General features: G+C 36.4%; 1 protein-coding gene across 5 annotated transcripts in view; it reads left to right on the forward strand.

Moving 5' to 3' along the window:
- The window catches only part of LOC106668842, a 115,356-nt gene that overhangs the window by 67,663 nt on the left and 21,674 nt on the right, over positions 1-26,019 (forward strand). For 3 of the 5 annotated variants that reach the window (XM_014397981.2, XM_024224921.1, XM_014397978.2), the window contains one exon: positions 20,035-20,061. The exons of the other annotated variants lie outside the window; for them this stretch is intronic. In XM_014397981.2, coding sequence (XP_014253467.1) covers positions 20,035-20,061 — 27 coding nt within the window. The remainder of the gene's footprint in view (positions 1-20,034; positions 20,062-26,019) is intronic. 5 annotated transcript variants of the gene reach the window in all.

Consider the following 26,019-nt stretch of genomic DNA (forward strand, 5'->3'; position numbering starts at 1 on the left):
CAGCCGTTTGGGTACGAAAATGGTTTAGGCTTTTTAAAATTATTGTTTCGTACTGTGGTAAATAATAAAATAATTCCGTTGTTAATCCTTATTGTCTTGGAAATGAGTTCGTGCTTTGTTGGAATTGCTCGGATGTCCTTTCTCGGCGCGGTTTTCCCCCAAAACTCATCCATTCGGTTATTTCCGACTCCGCAAATCTTCTTATCTCCTTGGGATTAAGATTAACCTATTAAAAGGGACAATGCTTAATCCGGGATAATCTCGTCTAAAGAAAACTCGACTTCGTAAAAGGTACATTTTATCTTAAATTTCAAGAGGTCTAAATTCGATTTTGGCATTCCCCCTTTTCATGATGGGCAGATAACCGCAATTGTTAGTGCCAAATCGGTCTTGAAATATGATAACTTGAATTATATCTCTTTCTTTTTTTTCTTTTTTTTAATAGAACGTATCTTGATTGTTTTAAGAATTCCATTGATTCTTTTATTGTCATGTTCTGTTTTGCCATGTCAGGTTTTTATTTCTAAATGGTAACATATTTGCGCAAATTTCGGTCAGAACGGTCTCCGATCCGTCTACTCCCTTTAGTCGGAAGAGCTTATAGTGGAAGTCGCTACTTTACTCGCAAGTTAGAAATCAAGGCAAACGACTTGAAAAGGGAAAATAAATTTCTGATTAGTCACGATAACAGCGAAGTAGTCTGACAAATTCCTCCTGGTTCAACTATGCACGCTGTTTCCGTCATATGTGTGGTTTGTGACATACCGAGAAATTGTCGTATATCATTTTGGTCCGGTTGTTCGCGATATGTCAGACAAGTGAGAAAAGTCATAATTTTCAAAACAAATTGGTGTCTGTACCAAGCCATTTTAAAGTCTAATTAATAAGGTTTTCCCATTTATCCCTGGGATTAAATTCAATTTTTCGCCGTAAATAAAATATCCTTCCTGCGCCCGAATTGAAAAATGGGCTATGTATATGTATATGGCTATGTATATTCATATGACACGATTCGTTGCGGAGAAAATGCGTTCTTTGCCCTGGCTATAAATATTGGCTGTTTACCGGGGCCGTAAATTACCCAGAGGTTCTTCACTTTTGCCAGAAACTTCACCGGGATAAAAGGCGATTTGTAGGCTGTAAAACAAAATTTTTTTGTTTTGTTAATTTTTACCTTTTTCATCGACTTTTCATCCATGTTTGCTTTCGGCATTATTAAACTAATTTAATTTTCTTTTTGATAAAACGATCCATTATTTAACATCACGTCATGTTTAAGTAAAACTCATTCATATCAGCCGGCATATCAGAAGCTAAGTTATCCTATTTATTTATTTTTACATATTAAATTAACGAATAAATGTTATCATTTAAATAATGTTGCATTAAGAACAAACAAAAAGCGTTATCCGGGAAAATATTGTGTCTGGGGTGCGAAGTGGCACGTCCCAGTCATCGTGCAACAGTTTTTGCCGCGTCACTTACAAAATATGAGGACATTTGGTGACCTGGAGGAAACGACTCCATTTCATTCCAACACAGGCCGCTTTTTCCGATAGTCGGACAGGTCGGGAACCGTATTCGATGGTATTGACCGTTTCGTTCCCAGGAGGGTTCAACGCGAAGGTTCTTTCGGTGAAACCAGACTTTTGAAGTCGTTAATGATGGCCCCATCCGCTTTCCCCGAGATAGCAACTCTGTATTGTTAACACAAATCGCTTTTGCTGGTTTTGAAAGCAACCGACCAAACAATAGAAAAACGAACTATCAAATCTAAGTTGGCGATATTTTGTAAAAAAAAAAGATCTCCAACAATTTAGACCCGAGTATTGTTTCGAATGGTCTGTGTGGTTGTCTTTCCTTCCTTCCTTCCTGATATGTTTATGGAAAATGTGTCCAGGTTGTTGATTTTTCAGATACTGACCCACTATTGAAGGTGGCAAGATGGTTAAACAGGTCTTACAGGCCGAAACAGTAAAGATAGGCCAAAACGACAAGCAAACCTAAGATTCTCTAATCATTTACTACCATCTATGGTAAAATCTCGCATAGCCAACATTATACCATGTTCCGCAAAACGTTTTTTTCCGTGGTTACCTAACGTATTCCTCTTTCTGAAACGAAAACCGCAACAAGCAGCGAAAATCGATTTTGTTTGGCTTCGTTTTCTCAACAGGGGGCTGCAACGGTTAAGGCGGTCATAATTGTAAGGTAAAGGTCCTGGGTTCAAATCCAGCAGCCCTGCATTCGAACTCCACATACTTACAAATGGGCCCTGAGATGATGTGACCTTTACTGTTGGAAACCGTTGTAAATAAAAGAAAAACTTTCTCAATACCAATTATACGTTCAAATGACAGTAATAAATTAAATAATAATTAAAGATAGTAATAGTCTATAGACTATGTACAAGTAAAATATTTATGAATTATACCATAATATTTTTACTTTCTTCCATTTTGGCTATGCGCCTTATCGACGCAAATTTGTTATTTATCTTTTAAAAGAAACTACGTGTAATGAAAAATTTATATTTTTTATTTTAAATAATAAGAAGTAGATGGGTGTAAATTCTCGTAACGTCCGAAAAATTTAATGTAAAAATAAATCAGGAAATTTATTTTTAAAAAACCACATGGATTTTTTTAATCACAAATTATAAATACAAAAAGACAGTCTTTTAAAGATGTTTTTCTTGAAAACGTGGAATTTTTAAGTCTAATTTGTCTTATTTAAATTTTTTGGTTTATGTTATAAAACATTTTCATGTGGTTTTTTTTAAGTAAATACATTCCTTATTTACATTTATTTGGACATTTCGGGAATTTACACCCATTACCACCATCTGAATTTTTTTATAAAGAGACATAAGTATAATAATGATAAATATAGATGCTGGTGATGGGTGTAAATGCCCGAACGTCCAAAATAATTGTAAATTTGTTATGTATTTACCTTTTCGTTAAAAAAAGTAAATGTTTTCTAGTATCAACTAAAAAATGATTATTCCCTTAATACCCATGATAATCCATTACAATACCCATTATAATACCCTCAATGTGCATTACATAATAAAAATTATATTTTTGTTCAGTCCGCTGTAATAAAACGTCATTTACATATATTTTAGCAGAATGATTGTGTTTGTTTGTGTGGGTAGTAGATTTTGGACACTTAAAAAGGAGTCTAATATAATTTTTATCTTATCAATGACTGTACATCAAACAACGTCTTCATATTTTCGTTGTTATAATTTCATTTCCTTTTACGTATCTATAGATAGAACAACTTGTTAGAAACCTAATTGTGGAGTAGGGTCTGCGTTTTTTCGTTTTTGTGTTTTGTCAGCTTGGCTTAACGCCATGTTACTGAGTGTCTGTCGCAGGGATTAATACGTCTTGTTATTCTGCAGATGGGTTTGCATACGTTTCGCGCAACCTTGGCTTTTACGTTTCTATTGGGTTGTCCGGAAAATAATGCAGGATTTTGGTATTAAACAAAAAAAAAGAAACTAGTTACTTTAAAGCAATGTTCTTTAATCAAAATAATTTCCCATACTCTCAATACATTTCTCCCAACGTGTTGGTAACTTATTAATTCCGTCTGAGTAGAATTCAGAATTTTTAGAATTGATAAAGTCAATAAATGCATTTTCCAGTTCCGTTTGATTTTTGAATATTATGTGTTGTAAGTAGTGGTCCAGGTGTCTAAAAAAATGGTAGTCAGTAGGCGAGAGGTCCGGAGAGTAGGGTGGGTGAGGCAAAGTTTCATAGCCAAGCTCCAATAATTTTTGTGACGTTACACGTGACACATGTGGTCGAGCGTTGTCATGCAACAAAATGGGCCCTTTCCGATTGACCAAAGAGGGCTTCATTACTGCCAATTTCTGATGCATGGTATTAATTTGGTTACAGTATGATTCAGCATTGATGGTTTCGCCAGGATTTAAGAAGCTGTAGTGTATTAAACCAAATGAAGCCCACCATACCGTAACCATTACCTTTTTTTGATGAGTTGGGGGCTTTGGAAAATGTATTGGAGCTTCTCCTTTGTCGAGCCACTGTCCAGAATCCACTTTTCGTCACATGTAACAATTCTGGCCAGAAATGGGTCATTTTTGTTTCGACAAAGAAGTGATGCACAAACATCAAAGCGCTGATTTTTTTGGCGATCGTTTAATGAGTGTGGAACCCAATTTTCGAGTTTTTTCACTTTTCCAATCGCCTTGAGGTGGTCAGCGACGGTCGTTTTACTGACTTTGAGTTGCTCTGCAAGTTCTCGAACAGTTGTTTTGGGGTTTTCTTCCACCACTGATCGCAGAACATCATCATTAAGAGAGGAAGGCCTTCCACGACCTTCTTCATCTTCAAGGCTGAAATCTCCCTCCCGAAATTTTTTAAACCACCTTTGCACAGTGCACTCATTAACACAACCCTCGCCCCAGACTTGGTTAATGTTTCTAGCCGTTTGGGCTCCGCTTCGGCCGAGTTTAAACTCGTAAAAGAAAATCGTACGAAATTCTCGCTTTGACATTATAAGGATGACTGAATTATTTCCAAGTAGCGGAATGCTACAGAGGTAAACAACAAATGAGTAATCCTGTAAACGTAAACAGAATATTTTATATAGATTTTTTTTAATGAAAACTTAAAATCCTGCATTATTTTCCGGACAACCCAATAGTAAAACTGGCAAAGAAAAGTGGACGGACCGTGTTAGGAGGCGTGATGAAGCCCAGGTCCAACACGTAGTGGCCGAAGATCATTTTTGGAGTAAGCCAATAAACAGGCGTTAGATGGAAAATTCCTGTGGGATTCGTTGAACTGTAGATCAATGTGAAAAAAAAAAAACGTTTCCAGCAAGACGCCTCTAGGTTCGTCTCCTTCTAAAGAGATGCCAGTCACATCCTCCCCGCGGATGCTCATCCGACGACACTTACAAATGTCCTCCCGTCTCCCAACACATGGAATGAATCACAAAACGGGCAGGAAGTTACAATCTACTTATTTCTCGTCTAACTTTTTATTTTACCTGTATGACAACTTAGCGACAGTAGCCATTTGCTTGTTAAATTATTAACACGAGGAAAATCAACTTGCTCATTATGAAGGCCGCAAAGGCAAGGTGAATCCGTGAGAACCTATATGTTTACTATTCATTTCGCCTTTACACTTCTTACCGACCTGTTGGTGAAAAAAATGAAACCAATGGTTTCATCCAAATAGTAAATATGGCGAAACAAACTTACAGAATATAGGAAAATAAATAACTAAATTTAAAAAAATAACAGACAGATATTAAAAGTTATTGTTCAAGGTGAACACTTAGGAAGAAGACTTGAAAGCATAAAGGCATCGCTATTGCTCATATATCTGGGTCCACCAATCCTCGGCGTGTTGGTTCTTATGCTTTGCTTAATCTAGTAGCCTACAAAAGGACATACGGTAAATATCACAACCCGGAACAGAGAAATAGCGAGAATGTGCGGACCTTGACATAACTCGTTACCGAGGTTCATCGACTCGGGCAACTATCGGGGCAGAATAAGCGCTCTTGCGTTCTTAGCCTGATTAGTCAGAAGTCCGTTCAATTGTTTTTTTCTTTTAAATTGGGTTATTAATTATACTTTTTGTAATTTAAAAACGCTTGTTACATCTGGCTAAGAAAGAGAACATGTTCCACCGCCTGAATTCCCGGGACTTTTTTTTTTCTTTTAATACTCCCATTCTCAAAGGTTCTAATGAACCTCGCCGAAGAAGACAACGCCTTGAATATTTAACGAGCTGAAGACATTTTGCAAGAAAAATTATAGGACAAAACAATCAATTATATATTCTATCGTCATATTTCAAAATAATTAAGACATTGTTTCATTTTATTGAATTTTTTTGTGTTCATTTTATTGAATTTTTTTGTGTGAGGGGAGGTGATAAATGAAATTAATCAGAGAATAAAAGGTTTGCCTAATTGTAAAGTAATAAATACAATGAAAAAAATACCTACGGTCGTATTGTCTTTTGACTATATAAATACAGTCCAGTAATGTTTGAACGTATATTATATTTTTATATACAGTAATAGATTAAATTAAACATTATTATTAAAATTAAATCATTCAATACAATGAAAATATAATAATAGGGGGTTATAAAAAAAGGTCCGTTTTTTCAACATCCATTTAATATTCAAAATACATCCCATTGTAATTCACTGGCATCAGGCTTTTTTCAGCCACTTGTCAGACCAACCACCGCTCATTGGGGTGGCTGTCGAAAAACCCTTGCACTGCAATCTTGACTTCTGCAAATTTTAACCCTTGAACATGAATCGAAACGAGTAATATTAAGAAGTATGAAAATCTGTTGTCTATCACGTAAAAATCTTCTTGGTTTATCTTTGTAGTGTGAGGCTTAATATCATCCCACCGGATCAGTACTACTTAGCATTAATAATTATATAACAATTACTAGCCACAATTTGTGAAGACTACCCCCTAGTTTCAAATACTAGCAAAACATGATGTTTTTTTACACGCTTTTGGTAACTGACAACCCAGACCTAGTGCCATCGGACTAGACCAGAAAAAACACAAATATGACAATTATCAGGAACAAATCTAAGAACAACTGGTTCAAAAACCTGCAAAAATGGATTTTTTCACACTTGCTGTGTAACTGGTAACCGGTTTTCAAAGCGATCTAGCCATTGTAGGGATTTTGTCGTAAACACATTTTCCATCACTTATGTCAATTTTTTGGTAAAATTGTTTATAAATTGATTTAGTGTTTGTACTCTCATTAAACTCTAGTGCTTTTTCACCTTTCCTATGTCGTGTATATACCCATTCGACACTTTACATTCCACTTGCAAGCACTCGAGTATTGCTGGCTTGCTGTAGAACCTCATCAGTATCCAGTGGTATGATCAGCCTTCGTTCAACCTCTTGCTCGAACCAACCACCCACCACACTTTGATATGTCGAAAAACTCTTACACTGCAGTCTTGACTTCTGCCAACTTAAAAAAAAAATTCATTGAACATGGCCCCTACACGCAGAAGTACCAAAGTCTGGTGAAGATCGCGTAAAAATATTCTTAGCTTTCTTCCTTTTTAGTGACACCACTGTTAAATTTACCCCCCTTAGAAATGTGTGGTGTTTAGTGTTATCCAGTGATTATTTGGAGGTGGTGAGATTTTTAGAGAGTTTTAGAAAAACATTTTCTTTATCGTGCCACCGTTTCGATCTTTATTGAGATCATCTTCAGGGCTCAAGTGGTTGTTTTCCGTGTAGATGTGTCATTCCCTGAAGATGATTTCAATAAAGATCGAAACGTTCGCACGATAAAATATTTTTTTTAAATCTACGTCACACCAGACCGCATCTCACGACCTCCAAATAATTATCCCCTTAGGTTTTAATAATGTCACAAGCTGATTCAACCGCTCTATTTTTTTTTAAAGAATCTGTGCTTTATTGTGTCAGTTAAATACTTTTAAACAAGCTTCGATATGTAGCTTCCTTCCTCCTCAAAATTCGTCCATTTGATAAAACGGCCTTTCTCTATAAACTACCTGTTATATAAATGTGAAAAAATTAGTCGTAGTTAGTAAAGTTTAGACTTATTTCAAATAAGTATAGATTGATAGATCAATGTTTTTTAATGCAACTTTAAAATTGAAGTTAAAAAATGATGTGTGTTTCTTGACGTCTTCAGGGCATAAAGTGTACTGCTTTCTGGTGTCACAACACTTTCACACAAAACCAATATGACACATGTCGCTTTTATAAAACTTCAATAAAGCACTGTTATTGCCAGAGAAAAAGTAAAAAGAGTAAAGTAATTCACGTCATACAGGAGGACTTTGCGTCCAGCTACTAGACCGATTTGTTGGGTGTCGCGGACGACTGGTCGAATTCAGAACCACTTATCAATACTTAATTTTTTCAAATTATTCTCAAATAATAATGATTATTTCACGATTGCAGAGGTTCATACAGCCAATTTTTATTCTAAAGAGGATAAGATAACTTATACTAATAAGTATCGGCTGGCTTTCTAATTACATGATAAATATATGTTTGTTGTATGTTTCTTAGTGATGTGTTGTTTCATAATTTGTTGGAAGTCGTGAGGAGCGGTCAAAAATGAGGTAGTTTAAAAAAAACCTTTTTCATTTTTTTGCGGACGTTTCGACCTTTATTCGGGACATCTTCAGGGCATAAAGTGTGCTGTTATTCTTGTGGTGTCACAACAAAACCAATGTGATATCACAAGAACAGCATCATACTTTATGCCCTGAAGATGACCCAAATAAAGGTCGAAACATCGGCAAAAAATGAAAAAGGTGTTTTTATTAACTACCTCATTCTTGACCGCTCCTCACGGCTTCAAAAAATAAAAAAATAATGCACTCTTTAATTCTCTAGACATACATAAATATTTTATAGTTAAAAAGGAACCCATAAAGAGGAGCAAGAAGAAACCTTGTTTGGTCCTGTACCACCCATGTCTCCTTTGAAACAGGATCTCTCTCTCTCTCTCTCTCTCTCTCTCTCTCTCTCATTCTTTCATTGAAAATCCCGTCCCAAAAATATAATAATTGTAATTTGACCGTCTTTCTTAAAACGGCGAACCGGGCGAAATCTGAGCCTCTTCCGAAGAATAAAAAGGAAACTGCAAATGGAAAATGATCGCCGCAAAGCTTCTTACATCCAATGATAAATTGCTACCATTGATATTTTTTGTGCACGGTAGGGTTCCGTCGAATAGAACAATCTGGCATTCATTTATGAAATTGTAAACACCTTTTTTATGAAATGATGGTCTACTTTGGGTTCCTTGAAAATTGACATCCTTTTACTGAATCGTTTTGGAGATCGTAAGATGTAAAAAGATTGAACTACTTTTCAAAGTCGATTTTTCTCGGGGCTCAATTGTTTATATAAAGTTTATAATTGGTAGCGGGAAAAGTGAGGAGAATCTCTCTTCAAAGCACGGTCCACATTCCTTGTCCGAGCAGCATATGCAAAACGTTAGAAAGTGCGTTGCCAAACATTACGAAACCCCCGCATGGCTTTTACTCAATTGTTCGAAAAGACCTAGTGTCCTCAGGTTCGGGGCTTTAATGTTCACCCTGGTATTTCTTCGCCCGCTGAAAATATTTTTAACTGGCTTATCAAAACGCTCTTTGCACGAACGTTCATGGCACGGGTTTTAAACTGGATCCTCTCATGACATAACGACTCTCACCAAGTCGTTTGTTGCTCGTCAACGAATGGTAAACAGAAAACATAAAAACGCATTGCCGTTATGCATGATTTATGAAGTTCCCATAAACGTAATGTCTAGGAAGCATAACGTTATGGAAAACAATCAACTTTAAATGGGTTTTCATGTTCTTTATGTGAACTGTTGAAGTCCTCTTGAATTTATATTAGATTTATATTTTATAATTTATTAAGTATTAAAATTTATAAAGCAAATCAATACAGTCTCACACACTCTCTTCCTTCCTAAATATACAGGGTGTTTCTCTGTTCGTACGACAAAGTTCGTCCGGTGCTTTCTACACCTCAAATGCAATAAAAAGTTCGTATGAGCCATGGTTCGATTCTCAACCCCTTCGCAGGTATTCAACATTTTATGTGGGCTTCTCAACTTTGCACTGTTTTAGTCATAAATCTACTCGTAGCTCTCGAACTATTAGGTTTTAGGGAAATACAAAAAGTTTTAACTTTCCTTTAAGAAGGCACCCTTCTATAACTTCCAATTTAACTTTTCGTAACAAACAAAACACTAAACATTCAAAAAAATGCTAAATTTAAAATATGTAAAAAACTAAATATGCAAGCTGGTTAGAAAAATTCTCGGTAGGACCCGGCAGATTTCATAGCAACTTCTTCGTTAATTAAACTTTCTAGCAGTACACCTTTTTTTTAAGTTACATCAAACCAGAATGCTCAACTTTTATGCTAAATGGGAAAATGGTAATGTCGGTGTGAAAAAAAGGGGGAATGGGGTTTACTCTAAACCCTTGTTGTCCTGGGCAAAATTTATTTCCCAACTTTAATTCAATAAAAAAGCACAAAGGGAAAGAAAAATGAAACAAATCACCTAAAAAAAGAGTCAATAAACCTATTGAACAACCAAAGCAGAAAAATTTTACAAAATATCTGCGCTACACACAGACAAAACAAACAAAGTAAAATAACAATACAAAAGTTGTAAAACCCAACTTTAACCTAATAAAAACACGAAAAAAAATTCAAGGTAGTTTTTCTGCTTTGGTTGTTCACTATTGTTATTTTCTCTTTTTTAAGAGATTTGTTTGATTTGTACGTTGATTTTTTTTTAGCTTCTTTATTAGGTTATTAGGAGCGTGCGTGCGCGCGTGTGTGTAGTTTAAAATAAACATTAAAATACAAGTGTCGGTTTTTGTTGTTTTTATTTATTTTTTTTCCTTTGAGTGTATATTAGATGAGGTCTCTCAAGTACGAATAGTAAAGAAAGAAGCGATAATTTAAATTTATAGATTAATCCATATTTGCTTAGGGGTCATAATTGACCATATTAATTATTCTTTTTATCTAAGGTGTTTGGTTGAGAAAAAAAATTAGTGTCACGAGCGGGATTCGAACCCGCGACCTTTACGCCAACTCTCCATCTCAACCTACAATCGTTCGCATTGTCCCTCTTTTTGTCATATTTTTAAATATCGTGTAATCAGGATTCGATTCTCAGCGACTTATGAAGTGGCCACGGGGAGCTGTTAGTGTAATAATTACTTCTTTTTCATTTATAAATTAGTCCATATTTGTTTAAAGGTCATAAGTGACCATATTATTTATTCCAATTAATTATTGTTTTTTTATCTCAGGTTTTTTGTTGAGATGAAAAATTAGCCAAAAGTCGTGGGCTCGAATCCGCTCGTGACACTAATTTTTTCATCTCAACCAAAAAACTTAGATAAATTTATAGTTTTGGTAGGTTTGGAGGACAATCGTGACAAACTTTTAGCCACCTATCGGTTTTATTTTGGCCCTCTTTGGATACTGACAGTTTGCATAAAGATTTTTTAATAATACGGACATTTTCAGTTTTATTTCGAGTAAAATAAAGCTAACTCACCTATCCCAAGACATTGTAGTACGAGTTAGGACAGTAGGATGACACTTGACAACTGGCACAAATTCCGATCGTGACTGGCACTTGGAAGGGCACCAAACAGGAACGAAATGGGTATCATCGCGGTTCCGGCATCGGGTGAAATTGGTGCGAACACCGCGGGGAGAATGCGCCCGTCAACGGTGTGTTGACATTAGTCGGTCACGGATGATCAACAGTGATAACGGGCGGGCTCTTAGCTAATGGTGATCCTTTCAGTCGGAGTAATGCGGCAAGAAACGAGAGCCGAGGGAGTTGAGTCAAATGGCAAACTGCGGCCTTTGCTTTAAACGCCCGATTGATTTCCCGGATTGGATTGAACGACTGGGACGCCTAAACGCGTTTCCGGTTCCTGTTCTGGGTCAAAGGATTTTCTCGCTGCTCACGGATGGAAAATCGTCAAAGGGCTTTCCACCTGGTGGAAAACGGTCTTTGTCTTGAAACGATTTCATCCTTCAATGTATACTTGGAACAGCATCTCTATCTGTACCATAAAATGCCTAGAAAATTCTTTATCCAGGAGGGCTAAATCATCATTTCCTTCAATTTTCATTCACAGATCTTATAATTGCGCATCAACTGTTGATTATGATAATAATAATAAATCTTTTTGTGCAAGAATGTACATTACAAATAAATTTACAACAAAAAATATTAATTTGGGACTTCCCTGCCAGCTGTCAAAAAGCGAAGCTTGTGCTAGACAGCAGAAGATTTGTGGAGATCCTCAGAAAAATAAACAGAATATTTCTTTACAAAAGCATAATGGAAACAAACAAATAAACGAACTTAATACAGAATAAACGTGTTCTATGAAAAAAAAACCGCAACGAAATTAAATCTTGGCTTTAAAATATCTTAACTACTTTAATATCTTATGAGCCCTGAAGATGATCTCAAGAAAGATCGAAACGTTGGCACGATAAAGAAAGTGTTTTTCTGAAACCTACATCACACCAGACCGCATCTCACGATTTCTGAATAATTAATGAAATTATATATTTTTAGCCTTCTTTGTAGTTTTTGAAATTTTGAATAATGATCCTCTCTTTATAAAAAATAAATAATATTAATAATATTTAATGAAAAATTATAATATTGCAGTCTTTACTTTGTGAAAAAGTGAGTTAGCCAGTGAATTGGGTCTTGCGTTATATTCACTGATGTAACTAGTTACAAGATTTTATATATATTTTGAAGTTTATATGTTATTTTATATATATATAATAACATATAAACTTCAATATTACTGACTAGAAAAATCTGGTGTGTGCCACCTGAAAGAACGAAGAAGAATTTGCCGTAAAGAAACCTATTTACATTTCAGAATTTATGGAAAAGTTCTGCACGAAAAATTCTGAAAAAAAACAAAAATGTTGAAATTTCGAATTTTTTGAAAATGTTATTGGATTGGTAACTGTTAACAACTACAAACGCCTGGAGCTTTGTAAATTCCCTTAAAAGTTCTCCATTGGCGGTATACTTCAGCGGTATACTTAACTTTTTCGATTGCGCTTCTGGAAGGCCAAAAAATTTTGCATTTTGTTGGAAAAACTTGTATCGATGAAGGGGGAGGGGGCACGCTCAGTTTTATAGGTTTATATTTTTTTGTTGAATATGTTGAGTAGAACCTCCTGAAATTTTGGAATACACGTAATATGTATACATGTATGTGTATGTTTCATGTACATTACATGAAAGGGGTGTCAGAGGCCGCAACGGTTTAGGCGTTGACATGGCGCTGATCAATGTAAGGTAAAGGTCCCGGGTTCGAATGCAGGGCCGCTGGATTCCGACATACTTACAAATGGGCTTTTGTTCAAAAACACCGGCACCCCGGGGGTCGATATTTGGTAGAGATTCATTACTTTAAAACCATTGTACAATTTTTTTCCTATTATATTCATACGGTTTACGAAAAATCATTTTAAGCAGTCAATTTATAATTACATCCAGTGTTAATTTAGCATTTATTAGTACCCCCTCAGGAAAGAATACCATACTCTATTATGGATTGTGCAAGAAAAAAATATATTGTCCTACAATTTTCATAAAGTTTCGTGAAATTCTAAATTTATAAAAGAGTTTTATCAGACGAGAGATTAAAGAATCGATATGTAAATTAAATTTCAAATTTGAGCCCAATGTCACACCAAGATATGTAACACTGTAAGCAAATGGGGTAGGCAACCAAGAAACTCAGTCATCATTATCATAACAAGTATGAAAATTAAATTTTAAATTATGAGTATTTATTATCTTTTTTAATTAAAAATGTAATACATTTTTTGTGTTTAAAAGTAGAAAGTTTGAGCTTAGCCAAAAATTAATAATTTTCATATCATTATTTATAGTTTTAGTTAAATTAAAAAAATATCATCTGAGAAAATGACACAAGTATCATCTGCTTAATTAAATATTTTTCCAGAGGATCTAATTTTCCATTAATATTCAAAAGAAACAAAATTGGGCCTAAGACTGTACCTTGTGGTACTCCCGATGCAACGCGTAAAGAAGAACTATAAACTGTTACAATCCTTGTGACTAAAGTTATGTCCGATAAATATGATTCAAGTAGTTTAATTGGAATATTAGAGATAACAATACGCTCAAGTTTTTTTTAGCATCAACTAATGGTCAACAGAGTAGAAAGCCTTTTTAATGTCCAGAAACAAGCCAATAACGTAATTACCTTTATTAATTTCTTGCTGAAATCAAATTAGTACCTAAAACAAAGCCTGCCCAGTGGATCTGCCCGGATGACAACCATCCTGTTTTGGAGAAATTATTCTATTTTCAATAAAGAAGTCCAATAATATATTTTTATTTGTTTCCTATAGTTATTAACTTTTCGTTTTGAACCAGGTTTTTAAAAGCAGATGGATATTGACCAAGGGAATTAGCTAAATTAAAAATTGCACCAACGGTGGAATTTTAAATTTGAAATATCTTTTTAAAAATAAAATTATTTAAAAAGTTATCATGAAAAGTAATTATTATCTTTCAAGTCTTTAAAAAGTGGTTCAAGTTCCGTAAAGGCGTTTAAGGTAAATTTGTAGTAGTTTGTTCTCTCAAGCAGTACCAATTATGATCACAGTTGGAGATTTCAAAAGCGCTATTTTGAATTTTCTCTTTAATTTTCTTACCAACAGATAAAAAAGCGAATATAAATTGTACCACTAAACTATTCATCTGTTTTCTTCTGAGATACTATCTTTATTTTCTGTTTAAGTTTATAATTTTTTATGATAAAGGTAATGTTACGGATTTAACAGTGAGCTTGGCATATATTTAATCTCAATAGATACGTGTGCTTAACGACCGGTAGAAATAGTCTGTTATTGTTTCGTTTTTTCTCTGTCGCAACCCGATCAGCATTTTATTCAGCTTGTTGCTCTTAAACAACACGTGATATTTGGCTCCAGGACACGTACGATTTCGTAAGCATAACTGAAAATATTCTAAGTTCGGTTTCCCAGACTTAAAAGTACTTATATTATCCAGTTGTGATACGCGACGAAACGGCAGCCTGGGGATCCTTTCTCACGGACCCCTATGTCGGGCAATGGGTCCCGAGATCCCTCTCTCGATAACATTCATTACCCTCGATGTGTTCCTTTGTATTTCTCCTGTCGTAATTGGCAAATATGAAGGATTTCTTTGTGCTTTTTTTCATGAAATGTGTCAATTCTGTTGCGCAGGACTTGAAATTAAAAGCTAGAAAACTGGTAACAATAACGCCCCTGGCCATTTGAGAACGGACGCCAATTATTTTATATTGCTAACTCTGATAAATTGAGCAACAATGGAGAAAACTTAAAACAATCAGTTTTCCGGTTCAATTAAATCAAAGAATAAGTTTTATGTCCAAAATAATTCCTTATCTTAAGCAAATAAAAAATCCACATTTTAAATTTATTTATACGAACATCCTGACAATTTACTAATCTGAGAACAAAGCTATTTATCTTAAAGTTCAAATACATCTAAGATTCATCATTAAATTCAATTTTTTTTATCCCATCTGTTTTTATTACCAGTGCATTTCGAATTATGCCGTGGTTCTTCCTAAGTACGTTGAACAGCGTCCTGTAGCATAACTCCTAATTTTCGTATAATTGAACATATACATAACTAAGTTTACCTAATCTCATCTCTTTCTTTCATCACTATCTCTCCATCTATCTCTATTTCTACACTTTATCTCGTTCCCGTTGTCGCACTGTCTCCCCTTTTTCCTTTACTTAATTCTTTTATCACTTGGTGCTCGGTTACTCTGCCTTTCTGTTTCTTTTAATTTGCTCTTTTTATCTCTTGACGTTTCTGTCCGTCTATCAATCTACCTGCCACCATCTCTTTCTATTTCTCTCTAACTCTCTCTCTTTCTCTCTGTATTTATTTAATAGAATAGATCGTTTCTCTTAAACACACCAGTTCTGTCTATTTAATCTCACGGTCTGTTTGTTTACCATCTTTTTTTCAATCATTATATTCTTTCTCTCTCTCTCTCTTTCTCTCTCAGCCCCTCTCTCTTTCTCGCTCTCCCTCTCTCTCTCTCTTTCTCGTCTGTCTGCCTCAGATTCTATAATAATATTCTATTTCAATAATTTATTCTTTCTGTTTCTTTCAATTATCTATTTTTATATCTTGGTGTTTCTCTCAGTCTTATTGCTTCTCTGTCCTCTCCTCTCCCTTCCTCACTCTCTCTCTCTCTCTCTCTCTCTCTCTCTCTCTCTCTCTCTCTCCTCTCTCATCCCTGCCTTAGATTCCATAATAATATTCTATTATAATCACTTACTCTGTCTTTAGGTTTCTTTTACTTAGCTCATTTGATCTCTCGGTGTTTCTAACACTCTTTTTTCCCCTCTCACTCTATCTTTAATTTATTTATTTATAGGATTTATTTATAAATAAAACATTTTTCAATGAATCTCACTCTCTTTCTGTTAGGATGTTTTGTTTTCACAGATTATATAGCAATAATAATGAATACCATGTTACAATATTGAGCTCTACGATTTTTAACGTTCTTAATGTAAACAGATTCCAATATGGACAGTGTTCAGCTCATATGAAATTGATATAGTGCGATTATAAATCGCAAAAGTATTTTAAACTTTGCGTTTAAAAAAAATGTATAATGTTTAAATTTGTAATTATTCAGAAATCGTGAGATGCGGTCTGGTGTGATGTAGGTTTCAGAAAAACATTTTCTTTATCGTGCCAACGTTTCGATCTTTATTGAGATCATCTTCNTATTGATTGTATTTTACATGCTTGTTAATATGTGGTGATTAGTGACCGTTAATCGATATTTATTTAGAAATCGTGAGTTGCGGTCTGGTGTGATGTAGGTTTCAGAAAAACATTTTCTTTATCGTGCCAACGTTTCGATCTTTATTGAGATCATCTTCAGGGACTGGGATTTACAAACATTGTTTACATATAACAAATACATTTAGGATGTGGAAAAGTGAATTTATACAATGCAAAATATATTTTTTATATTCAATCAAAGTATTTCTACGTTTAAATTTATATCGAATTGCTGTTTTAATGGAAAATTTAGAGATCGCCTCGGTTGATAATCGCCAAGTAGTGCTGCTTTTTTCAATTACAAACTTTGCCCTTAAATTATCGAGAGCTTGGAGTTCACAGTGTTCTGATGAGCAAAGTTCGAACGAGTGGGGGGGTTCTCGGCTTGTGAACGTGATAGTGCAATTCTCCCAAACTACTTTAAGTGTTATTATCACGGAAAATTGCATCCGTTTGACTCTATTGACCTTTGTCAATCGAATGTTCGTCCTACGACCTTCTTCTGGTTGAAAACGAGAAAATGAGAGAGTGTCCAAGGAAAAGCGCCATTCCGCGGACACCCGGGGCAAAACGTCGCGTGATGAACAACAAACAAAACCTTGGCGACAAACGGCCTCCAAAAGCAGAACGTCGCTTCTCAAAATTAAGTAATGTTTTTCGTAGATACTCGCTAATTAGTCAAAATTAACGATGACCCGAAAAATCCAATTTAAGACGTTACAAGCCCCGAAAACCACTCAATCATTAAAGTGTTTAGTGAAAACGACAAATTTACCAAACCGTTAACACGACGAAAACTGCAATTTAGGGGCACTCCTGAGGACTTCGCAATCGTTTCTGATGAACGGAACCGCATAACCTTTGGTTGTGGTATTGCACATTGAACGTTGAGAAATGGATTATGGTCATTTCATAAATAGGTCATAATATTTTTTTTATCCGTCGGGAATTCTTTAGCGTCTTTCAGTCTTTGATTTAAAGCTTATATCCAAACGAAGACGTTTACGGTTAACCTAAGTACGTAATTTTAGGCGTTTTTTTCAGAAACTTACAACCATTTCAAAATATCCTTTATATAACAAAAGGATATTTTGAAATGGTTGTAAGTTTCTGAAAAAAACGCCTAAAATGGTCTTAAAACAAGCGAACAACCCAGAAGAATAAGTACGTATTTTTTACCGTTTTGTAGTTGTTATTGTATCAGACTAACTGAACAAAATCGCAAATTTTTTTTCATCAAATGATCTTGAATATGAATCATATTTAGTATATGTTAATCCACGAGCGTTTCTTTTATTTCAAGGTGCACGATCACGTCAGCGAAATGGAATATTGTGAATCAGAAATATATTATGGGAGTCTCTCAAGGATGAAGGGTGGAGAGAAATTCAGTTGTCCCGACAAGAAAATAACCCCTTGTCCAGTGAAATCGCCTCTATTATTTTGTCAATGTTGAAAAAGATTTAATTGAACAAATATTCCTTTACCGTAATGTCTAGAAAATTAGGGGAAAATAAGGCAATGACCCGCATATCTCTATCAAACTTGGTTTAGAAAAAATTAGAATTTGAAGCTTCTCTCTAGACAACGGTTGTGATGTTTATTATTCCTTCATTTATCTGTTCTGGAGGGAATCGTTTGCGACTTGATGTGGTTTTGCTTATTTAGAATTCTGTGCCAACCCCTTAATGCCAAAGTTGACCCAGTTGTATCATATCGGAGGGATCTTTTCATCCTGGCGTCACGATAAGCTCCCTTGTGTTGACGTCAGGCTTTCTCATCGGTGACTGATTTTTCACATGTACGTTTTATAACTACAATGTGTTTTTTAATCTGAATTTTTACCATATTATATTCTATTAATTAATTAATCTTTTTATGTAAGTTACAATTAATTAAGGTTTTCAGTTGAGATAAAAAAGTCAATGGCACGAGCGGGATTCGAACCCACGATCTTCGGCTTGATACGCTGCTGCTCTACCACTTGAGCTATCGTGACCTCGATCCACTCGGACACCAACCTCCCATCTCAACCACACCTTTTGAATTTTCCCTCTTTTTTATCAGACGAGGTCACGATAGCTCAAGTGGTAGAGCAGCAGCGTATCTAGCCGAAGATCGTGGGTTCGAATCCCGCTCGTGCCATTGACTTTTTTATCTCAACTAAAAACCTTAATTAACTGTAACTTAGTTTTATTGTTGCAATTGTAAAATGTTGTTAAAAGATGTACAAACTGAATCAAATAAGTAATTCTGATAAGGTTAAGTTAGTTTAGCTTTCAATTCTATGTCTAAAGAATGGAAATGCTTTGCATAGAAAGGGAGTCTTCCTAATAGTCACTGTCGTATCCATATTTCAAATAACAGCACCATCATCAGTGAAAATTCCGATTACCTTTCTTTGATATTTACCAGCTTTATGCAGATTTCGCGCCTCTGCCAATTGCCAGGAAAGAGCAAGGACCCCCTCAACTGAAAACCTTAATTAATTGTAAGATATTAATTGGTCAAGCGGACCACAAAAGTAGTGAATTTTTATGTAAGGTTTTGTTGAAATTAAAAAGCTAGTGCCACGAGGGGGATTCGAACCCACGACCTTCGACCGCTGCTCTACCACTTGAGCTATCGTGACTTCGATCCACTCGGACACCAACAGGATTTGAAAAATGGCAAAAAGGAGGGAAAATTCGAAAGGTTGTAGGTTTTGATGGGGAGTTGGTGTCCGGGGAGGATCGAAGTCACGATAGCTCAAGTGGTTAGAGCATCGGCGTATTTAGCCGAAGGTCGTGGGTTCGAATCCCGTTCGTGGCACTAGCTTTTTCTTTTCAACCAAAACCTTACATGAAAAGAATAATTCATTGAAAGAAGTAATTTGGTCAATAGACCAACCGTAATCGACATTGACCGAAATTCTCTAAAACTGGGTGTCTTGAGAAAATTTCTTATATTAAATTATTTTTAGGTCAGTAAACCATGTAGAAATCATTGCACAGAATACATATAATTGTATTTAACTACGCCTTACGGTACAATCGTTCGAAAATGTAAATATCATTTCATATTCCATCTTCGTAACATTTCCGTTCTTATTTCTGTTGTGGAACAATGAAGAATTTTTTATTGCGGCGGATTCTATTATTCGAGCGCGATGAGAAAGTTAAAAAAATCGCCTCATAATAAGCCTCCGATTAATAAATCGTTGAGTAATTGTAATCGCGTTACGCATGTATATGAGGTCGCGATTATAACACTCTTCCATTTTTTACAGCAGCTTCAAGACGTTCGACGCGGTCTTAGACCTCCTCGATGTTGTCATCAGAGCCGATTTTACCGCAGATCATCCTAATAATTAATATAATGGTTTTTTAAAATTATAATCGGGAGGAATCGTACCGACGGGTGAATGATTCAGAATCAAGTTTTGCCTATGGTCCTTGTCCCACTGACACCGTTATCTTCCCAGGGGGCAAGATTTTATAACAAGACCCGGTTTCCTGCAACAACTAATTTCCTTCGAGACAATCACTAACATCGGCATTTCTTTCTGTTACAGGTGAGTGAAGACAGCAGCCTGCAGTCTGTAAGTACGATTACGTAACGGCTATGAAAACGTGATTGGGAGTTCTGTAAATGCTTAATTGCATGTTGTAATTCTGTAGAGTATTTCCGAAAAATAATTCTAGCCTGGTAAATGTAACGGTAGTTTGGCCGTTTACTGCGATTTTGGTCTGCCTATACTCGCTCCTTCGTCTTCTCGCCATCACCGCTGGTGGATCTATGTTTTATAAAAATAATAGTTACTAATACTACTAATTATTGGAATGGAAAATACAGGGGGCGTCGGTGGTCGCAACGATGTGGTAAAAGTCCCGACATGCTTACAAATGGGCTTTGCTTCATAAACACCGTCACACCGAGGGTTGATATAACTTTTGCTGTTACGAGCCTTTGTAAACAAAAACAAAAAATTTAAAAATAGTGGTAGTGAAAGAAAAAAGCACATAGGCTAATATTGAAGACGGCAAGAAGCATAATGAGAATACATGGACAAAAATGATCGTTTCCGTCCAAGTTACAGGTGGCACGTTGACCCCAAGAGGAAATCATAATATTGACTAAAAATTATTTGTTATAATAGTAAAAAAAGCCTTGTGAAAGATATTTTTTATTATTATTTTCCTGTTTGTGGAATTTAAATCTTAAATTTTCCTAATAAGGTCTTTGGAAGTATATTAACACCATATTTGTCTCCAGTCCACTGTGTCTCGTATTAAAATTCAAAACCAAACTTCATTTTAATACAAATTTATTGATTGTAAAAGTTGCATAATTGATAGGCTAGAAAATATATTGCTAAAAGTAGTTCAAGAGAGAAGACCAGAGGGGCAGTGTTTGCGTAGAATTGTGATGACACCGCGTATAAATTTCCATTTCTACATCAAATAAATTATTCTTTTAAATTAATGCCCTTCCATCCAAACGTGACTGTGTACTCCTGTTTTGGTATGGCTGTATTTTTAACTTCTAAAAATCCAAACACTTGGTTGTAAGCTAGAAGCGAGCTTCCTTCCAGTTCTAAAGTTAGTATAAAGCTTTGCAGGCTGAACCTTCGAAATGCGATCATCAAATAAAACTGGAGCGAGACTGGGCGGATTGTGAATCGAACAGATCCATGTTTTCATTCATGGTAAAACGGATCGGATCAACGTAAGGGTTGGCGATATGGTGGCTGAAACATTTCGCCGGTCCGCATATGAGAAAGCGTTGCGTCACGCAATTTTTCGAAACGCGCCGCCACTCGTCTTGACCAATTTTTCTTGCGTGACGCAACACGTACGTGTCAACCTTCACACTCGAGTTCGTTTACACCTCGCAGTCGACTTTTCTTCTAAGGATTTAAAAACGGAACAGCGTCTACATAAAGTAGATAACCGAAAAAACTGGGTCGTTATGTGCATAATATTATGATATCACAGCTCTCATAGCTGTTCCGAAGAGTAGAAATTACTAAAATTATATAAAAGTGGGCAGTCTATGGGCAGACAAACAGTTGAGGTCATCGCCGGCCCTGCGTGTTTTCCTTCTTTTTCTCTTCTTTCGCGCGTATTTTGTTTTAAACTGCAGCCATTTGATCGTCTTGATCTGGTTTCTTACTCTCTGCTTTAAATGTGTGCCACGTCTTTATCAAAAAATGTTTCTCCCGTTTGTACTTCAGGTTGTCAAATATAGAATAGGAACAAACCATACAATACGTATATCACGACAAACATAGATGTCAGGTCACATTCTCTCCCCCAGAGTACTCGATGTACCTCGGGACTGGGTTGAACCCACTCCATTCTCGCTAATAACACTTTTACTCTCCAAACATCACACAATCACCCCAGCTAGCTTGATATTCCTCGGGGCGGGTTTATATACAACCCCTTCCTTTCACGCTAATAAATTACTTTTACTCTCCAGACGTCACACAATTACCCCAGAATACTCGATATTCCTCGGGGCGGGTTTATAAGCAACCCCTTCCTTTCACGCTAATAAATTACTTTTACTCTCCAGACGTCACACACTCACCCCAGAGAGCTTAATATTCCTCGGGGCGAAGTTATAAGCAACCCCTTCGTTTCGCGCTAATAAATTACATTCATTACAATAAATGAACACAAATGCAACACTCAATAGGAACATAGAAGCCTGGTCACATTCATTCCCGCAGAGAACTTGATATTCCTGGGGGCAGGGTTATAATCAACCCCTTCCTTTCACACTAATAAATTACATTCCTTCCAATAAATTAACACAAACACAGAGAAATACAAAACACTATATACATTTAAAAATTTATGCTATTATATAAAATTATAAAAATATATTCTATAAATTGAGATAGCTCTATACAAAAAATTATGATGGAAGATATTTTGACATCCAAATAGGTTTCTAAAGATTAACTAACTGTCCAGAGAAGGCTCTTTAGGAAAATCATCCAACTTAGTCATCCGACACTCCCTCTCGCCAATTAAAATGTCGCCAACTCTTACTTGCGGATCCTGGAAAAAGTTTGAATCACTTGATATATTTTTTCCAATAACAATTTCAATCGAAATCTAAAGAGTGTTGCAACCCAAGAACGATCGGTGGTGAAGTCACCACCTGAATCGAAAAATGTCAATGGAAACGATTACGTTCCTTTCAAACCCACCCTAGAGCCTATTCGATCTTTTATTCGTCTAATTTCATTAAATGCCACAATCAACCCATTCACGAGGAAAATTGATTATCCCCGGTCCTGCTATTCTCTCAGCACACCCGGGGCCGTCGCGCTCCGCCTTAAAACATTCTTCAATGGACGTCTGACTAGAAATACAGCGAGAAAAGGCGGACCAGTGAAAATTAATTAACGGGCCAGTTCATCGACTCGAGGACGAACAAGGAAAATTTCACGATGATTCAATATTTAACAATAGTCCATTTTGTGCCTTTACTAATAGTAAGATTTGTAAGTTTTAAGTTTGAAATGTTTTAAGCAAAGTCAAGCGGTCTAAAATGGTAAATTTCCAACGCTTAGGATAATATACTGACATCAGTTATGCTTTTTTTCTGTGCTCAATTTATTTTTGTTTCTCAAAGCCAGCGATTTTGTTGAAGTTATTTTACTTGTTAAAATTTACTGTCAGGTTATTAACAATTAGTGCGGGATGTGTATTATTTACTTCTAACAAGTCAATCCGTCCATTTTCACTTCCGCTCTCCACCTTCTTTTGGCCGTAATAAATCCTTTTACTACAATTTCAACTGTCTGATAACGAGGGGAAGAAAGACAATTCCCGGCCACCTTAATAAATGACTCGAGAAACTTCTTTTGAAACTGTCGCAATCTGTCTTTCTGGCCAAATTCTTGCTTCGGCTACTCAATCACGGCCAGAATAGTTGCAAGAAGAACGATCACGGATTTCGATCTAATCTAAAATCTAAGGAGCCGAATGTCTTGAACGTCAAATCGACGAATATAATTATTATAATTAATTGTGAAATTTCCTTTTGGGGTTTGTGGCGTGATGCCGGTGATTCAATCCTACCTATCCTCAGCATGGGTCAGGGTTATAAGTAGTAATAGGCAAGATCAGACATTATGAGATCCAACAGTGAAGATGACAAGATTCCGAACGACTTTTGAGTGGCCAAACCAGCGATGATAGACAAACCAAAATTATTGAAAACGCATAAATACCAATAGCTAGGAAATCTTGCAACCTACAGGCGTTCATTATTAAGCAAATAGCTGTCACCAAAAACTTAGTCTTTTGTTAATATGAAATAATAATAAGTTACATACCTTTAGGTAGGCACCCGTCTGTGCCTTTGTTTTTGCCGCTCCTAAGCCAAATCTGGCTCTTTGCAGCTTCTTGGCTTGCGCTGCTATATAGCTTTTTGCATTATAGACGGAAGCTATGATATTTCTTTGTCTGTTAGACGGTCGCATCGGCGAGCTCTTTGTCACAGTTTAGTTTACTGCGTCCGGGATGGGCCTCGCGGAGGCGGCTCGGTCGCGATGTTCAGGTGGAGGAGGTATAGGCTTGTCTGATTTCTTATCTAATACTGTTTAGATGCCCTTCAGTAACATGAGCTCCGTTTTCTCCGAGGCCAGCTGCAATTTATTTTTTTTTTGCACCAGTTTTCCAGCACGTTCACGGCGAGCGCGCCCTTTTGTTCCAGTTGTGCCTTCGTGTCCGCCTGGATGATAATGGCCAGGTCGTCAACGTAAGCAACGGGTGTGAGTCCTACTCCGCTCAGGTCAGCTTGTGCATCGTCGAAGAGCACCGCCCATAAATAGGGGCCAAACACTGATCCTTGAGGGATTCCTTTTTGGACAGATTTTATGTAATACCCATGTGATTGATTACCTCTAAAGGGCGTTCCCGGACAGGAAAAAAAGGCTAACCCTTTCACACCTGGTAGAACGGCAACTAAGTACCCCATAGTGAGTGCTTAAGTTGGAACTGAAAAAAAATGAATTGAAAAAGAAAAACTCAAATACTGGACAAACACCTCTGAAAACAGAAGACGAAGGAAATCTTCTCTCTCAGAAGGCAAGATTTAAGGAAAATTATACCGGCCACTGCTTCTTATAGTATCATCTGAAGAAGATAGGCACAGCAGAGACATCGACATGCCTACTCTGTCAAGAGGAACCGGAGACATCGCACATATCTGTTGTGAATGTGAAGTATTAGCCGGGTTACGGTACCGCCTCTTCGGTGGACATTACTCACACCAAAGGAGGTTTGCGAAGTGGCACCGAGGCAAGCACTCAGTTTTATAAGGACTAGCGCACTTTACAAGGTTTGGCTATAAGCTATCGGGGTCCCACAATCGGCCTGTTAGGTCGCAGTGGAGGAAAGAACTTCATCGACCCCTACAAATCCTTAAAAAAATGCTCCTATAGGGCCAAAGTATGTGTCCGACATGTAGAATAACCTTGCTTGATGTGTCACATCTAATTTAGGGGTGCCAATCCTTGGCACCATATAGAGAGAGCATATAAATGCCACACGATATTAGAATCGTGTTTGAGCGCAAAAGCGAGGTCGACAGTTGCGATTTTCGGAGGAAACAGGGTTGTTTTATTGCATATAGTTCACTAGTTTTCGTGGTCCGCTTGACCAATTAATATCATTCAATTAATTAAGGTTTTTAGTTGAGATAAAAAAGTTGAAAAATGGCAAAAAGAAGGGAAAATTCAAAAGGTGGGTTTGAGATGGGAAGTTAGTGCCTGAGTGGGTCGAAGTCACGATAGCTCAAGTGGTAGAGCAGCGACGTATATAGCCTAAAGTCGTGGGTTCGAACCCCGCTCGTGACACTGACTTTTTTATCCCAACTAAAAACCTTAATTAATTGATTGTATATAGTACTGATAGCTTTGTATACACCATGTGTGGCAAGAATGAATGTGCATTGTGAGAGGGCTGATGGTTGAATATTGAGTACCCATCGACCTTAAATTAGCTTAGTTGTGTAATAGGCGTAAAGGATGATGGAGGAATTGAGTACCCATCACCCTAATGGCATGTAAATATGAACGAATGTACTTAAGAATGAAGTAGGTTTGGACCAAGGAACTGCATGCGTTGGATGCCGGATTGACCTAGCTGTTGACATCACTTCTCGGCCCAACCTCGGTGGCTGAATGGTTAAGACCGAAGAATGTCCCCAAACTGCTAACACATGAGGTGGGTCATTCTCGAGACATGCCGACGACTTGCCGGTAATTTGTCGGAAATTTAAAAAAAAAAATGGAAGTGCCGATGGACTGCGAGAAGTTCAACTCTGCACACATATATACAGGGTGAATTGCTACTCGTGCTACAAACTTCTCCAGTAGATTCTTCACCCTAAAATGAACAAAAAAGTTCATATTGTCCATGGTCCGATTCTCAACCATTTCAGAGTAATTTCGCTTTTTATCGATTTTGAAAGATATCACGTCCTGGCGTCGGAAAATCGTGATATCTTTTAATCTAAACATTTCTCTGAAAAT

Source organism: Cimex lectularius, unplaced genomic scaffold (genome assembly GCF_000648675.2).
Source record: "Cimex lectularius strain Harlan isolate CLEC.00 unplaced genomic scaffold, Clec_2.1 scaffold125, whole genome shotgun sequence".
NCBI lineage: Eukaryota > Metazoa > Arthropoda > Insecta > Hemiptera > Cimicidae > Cimex > Cimex lectularius.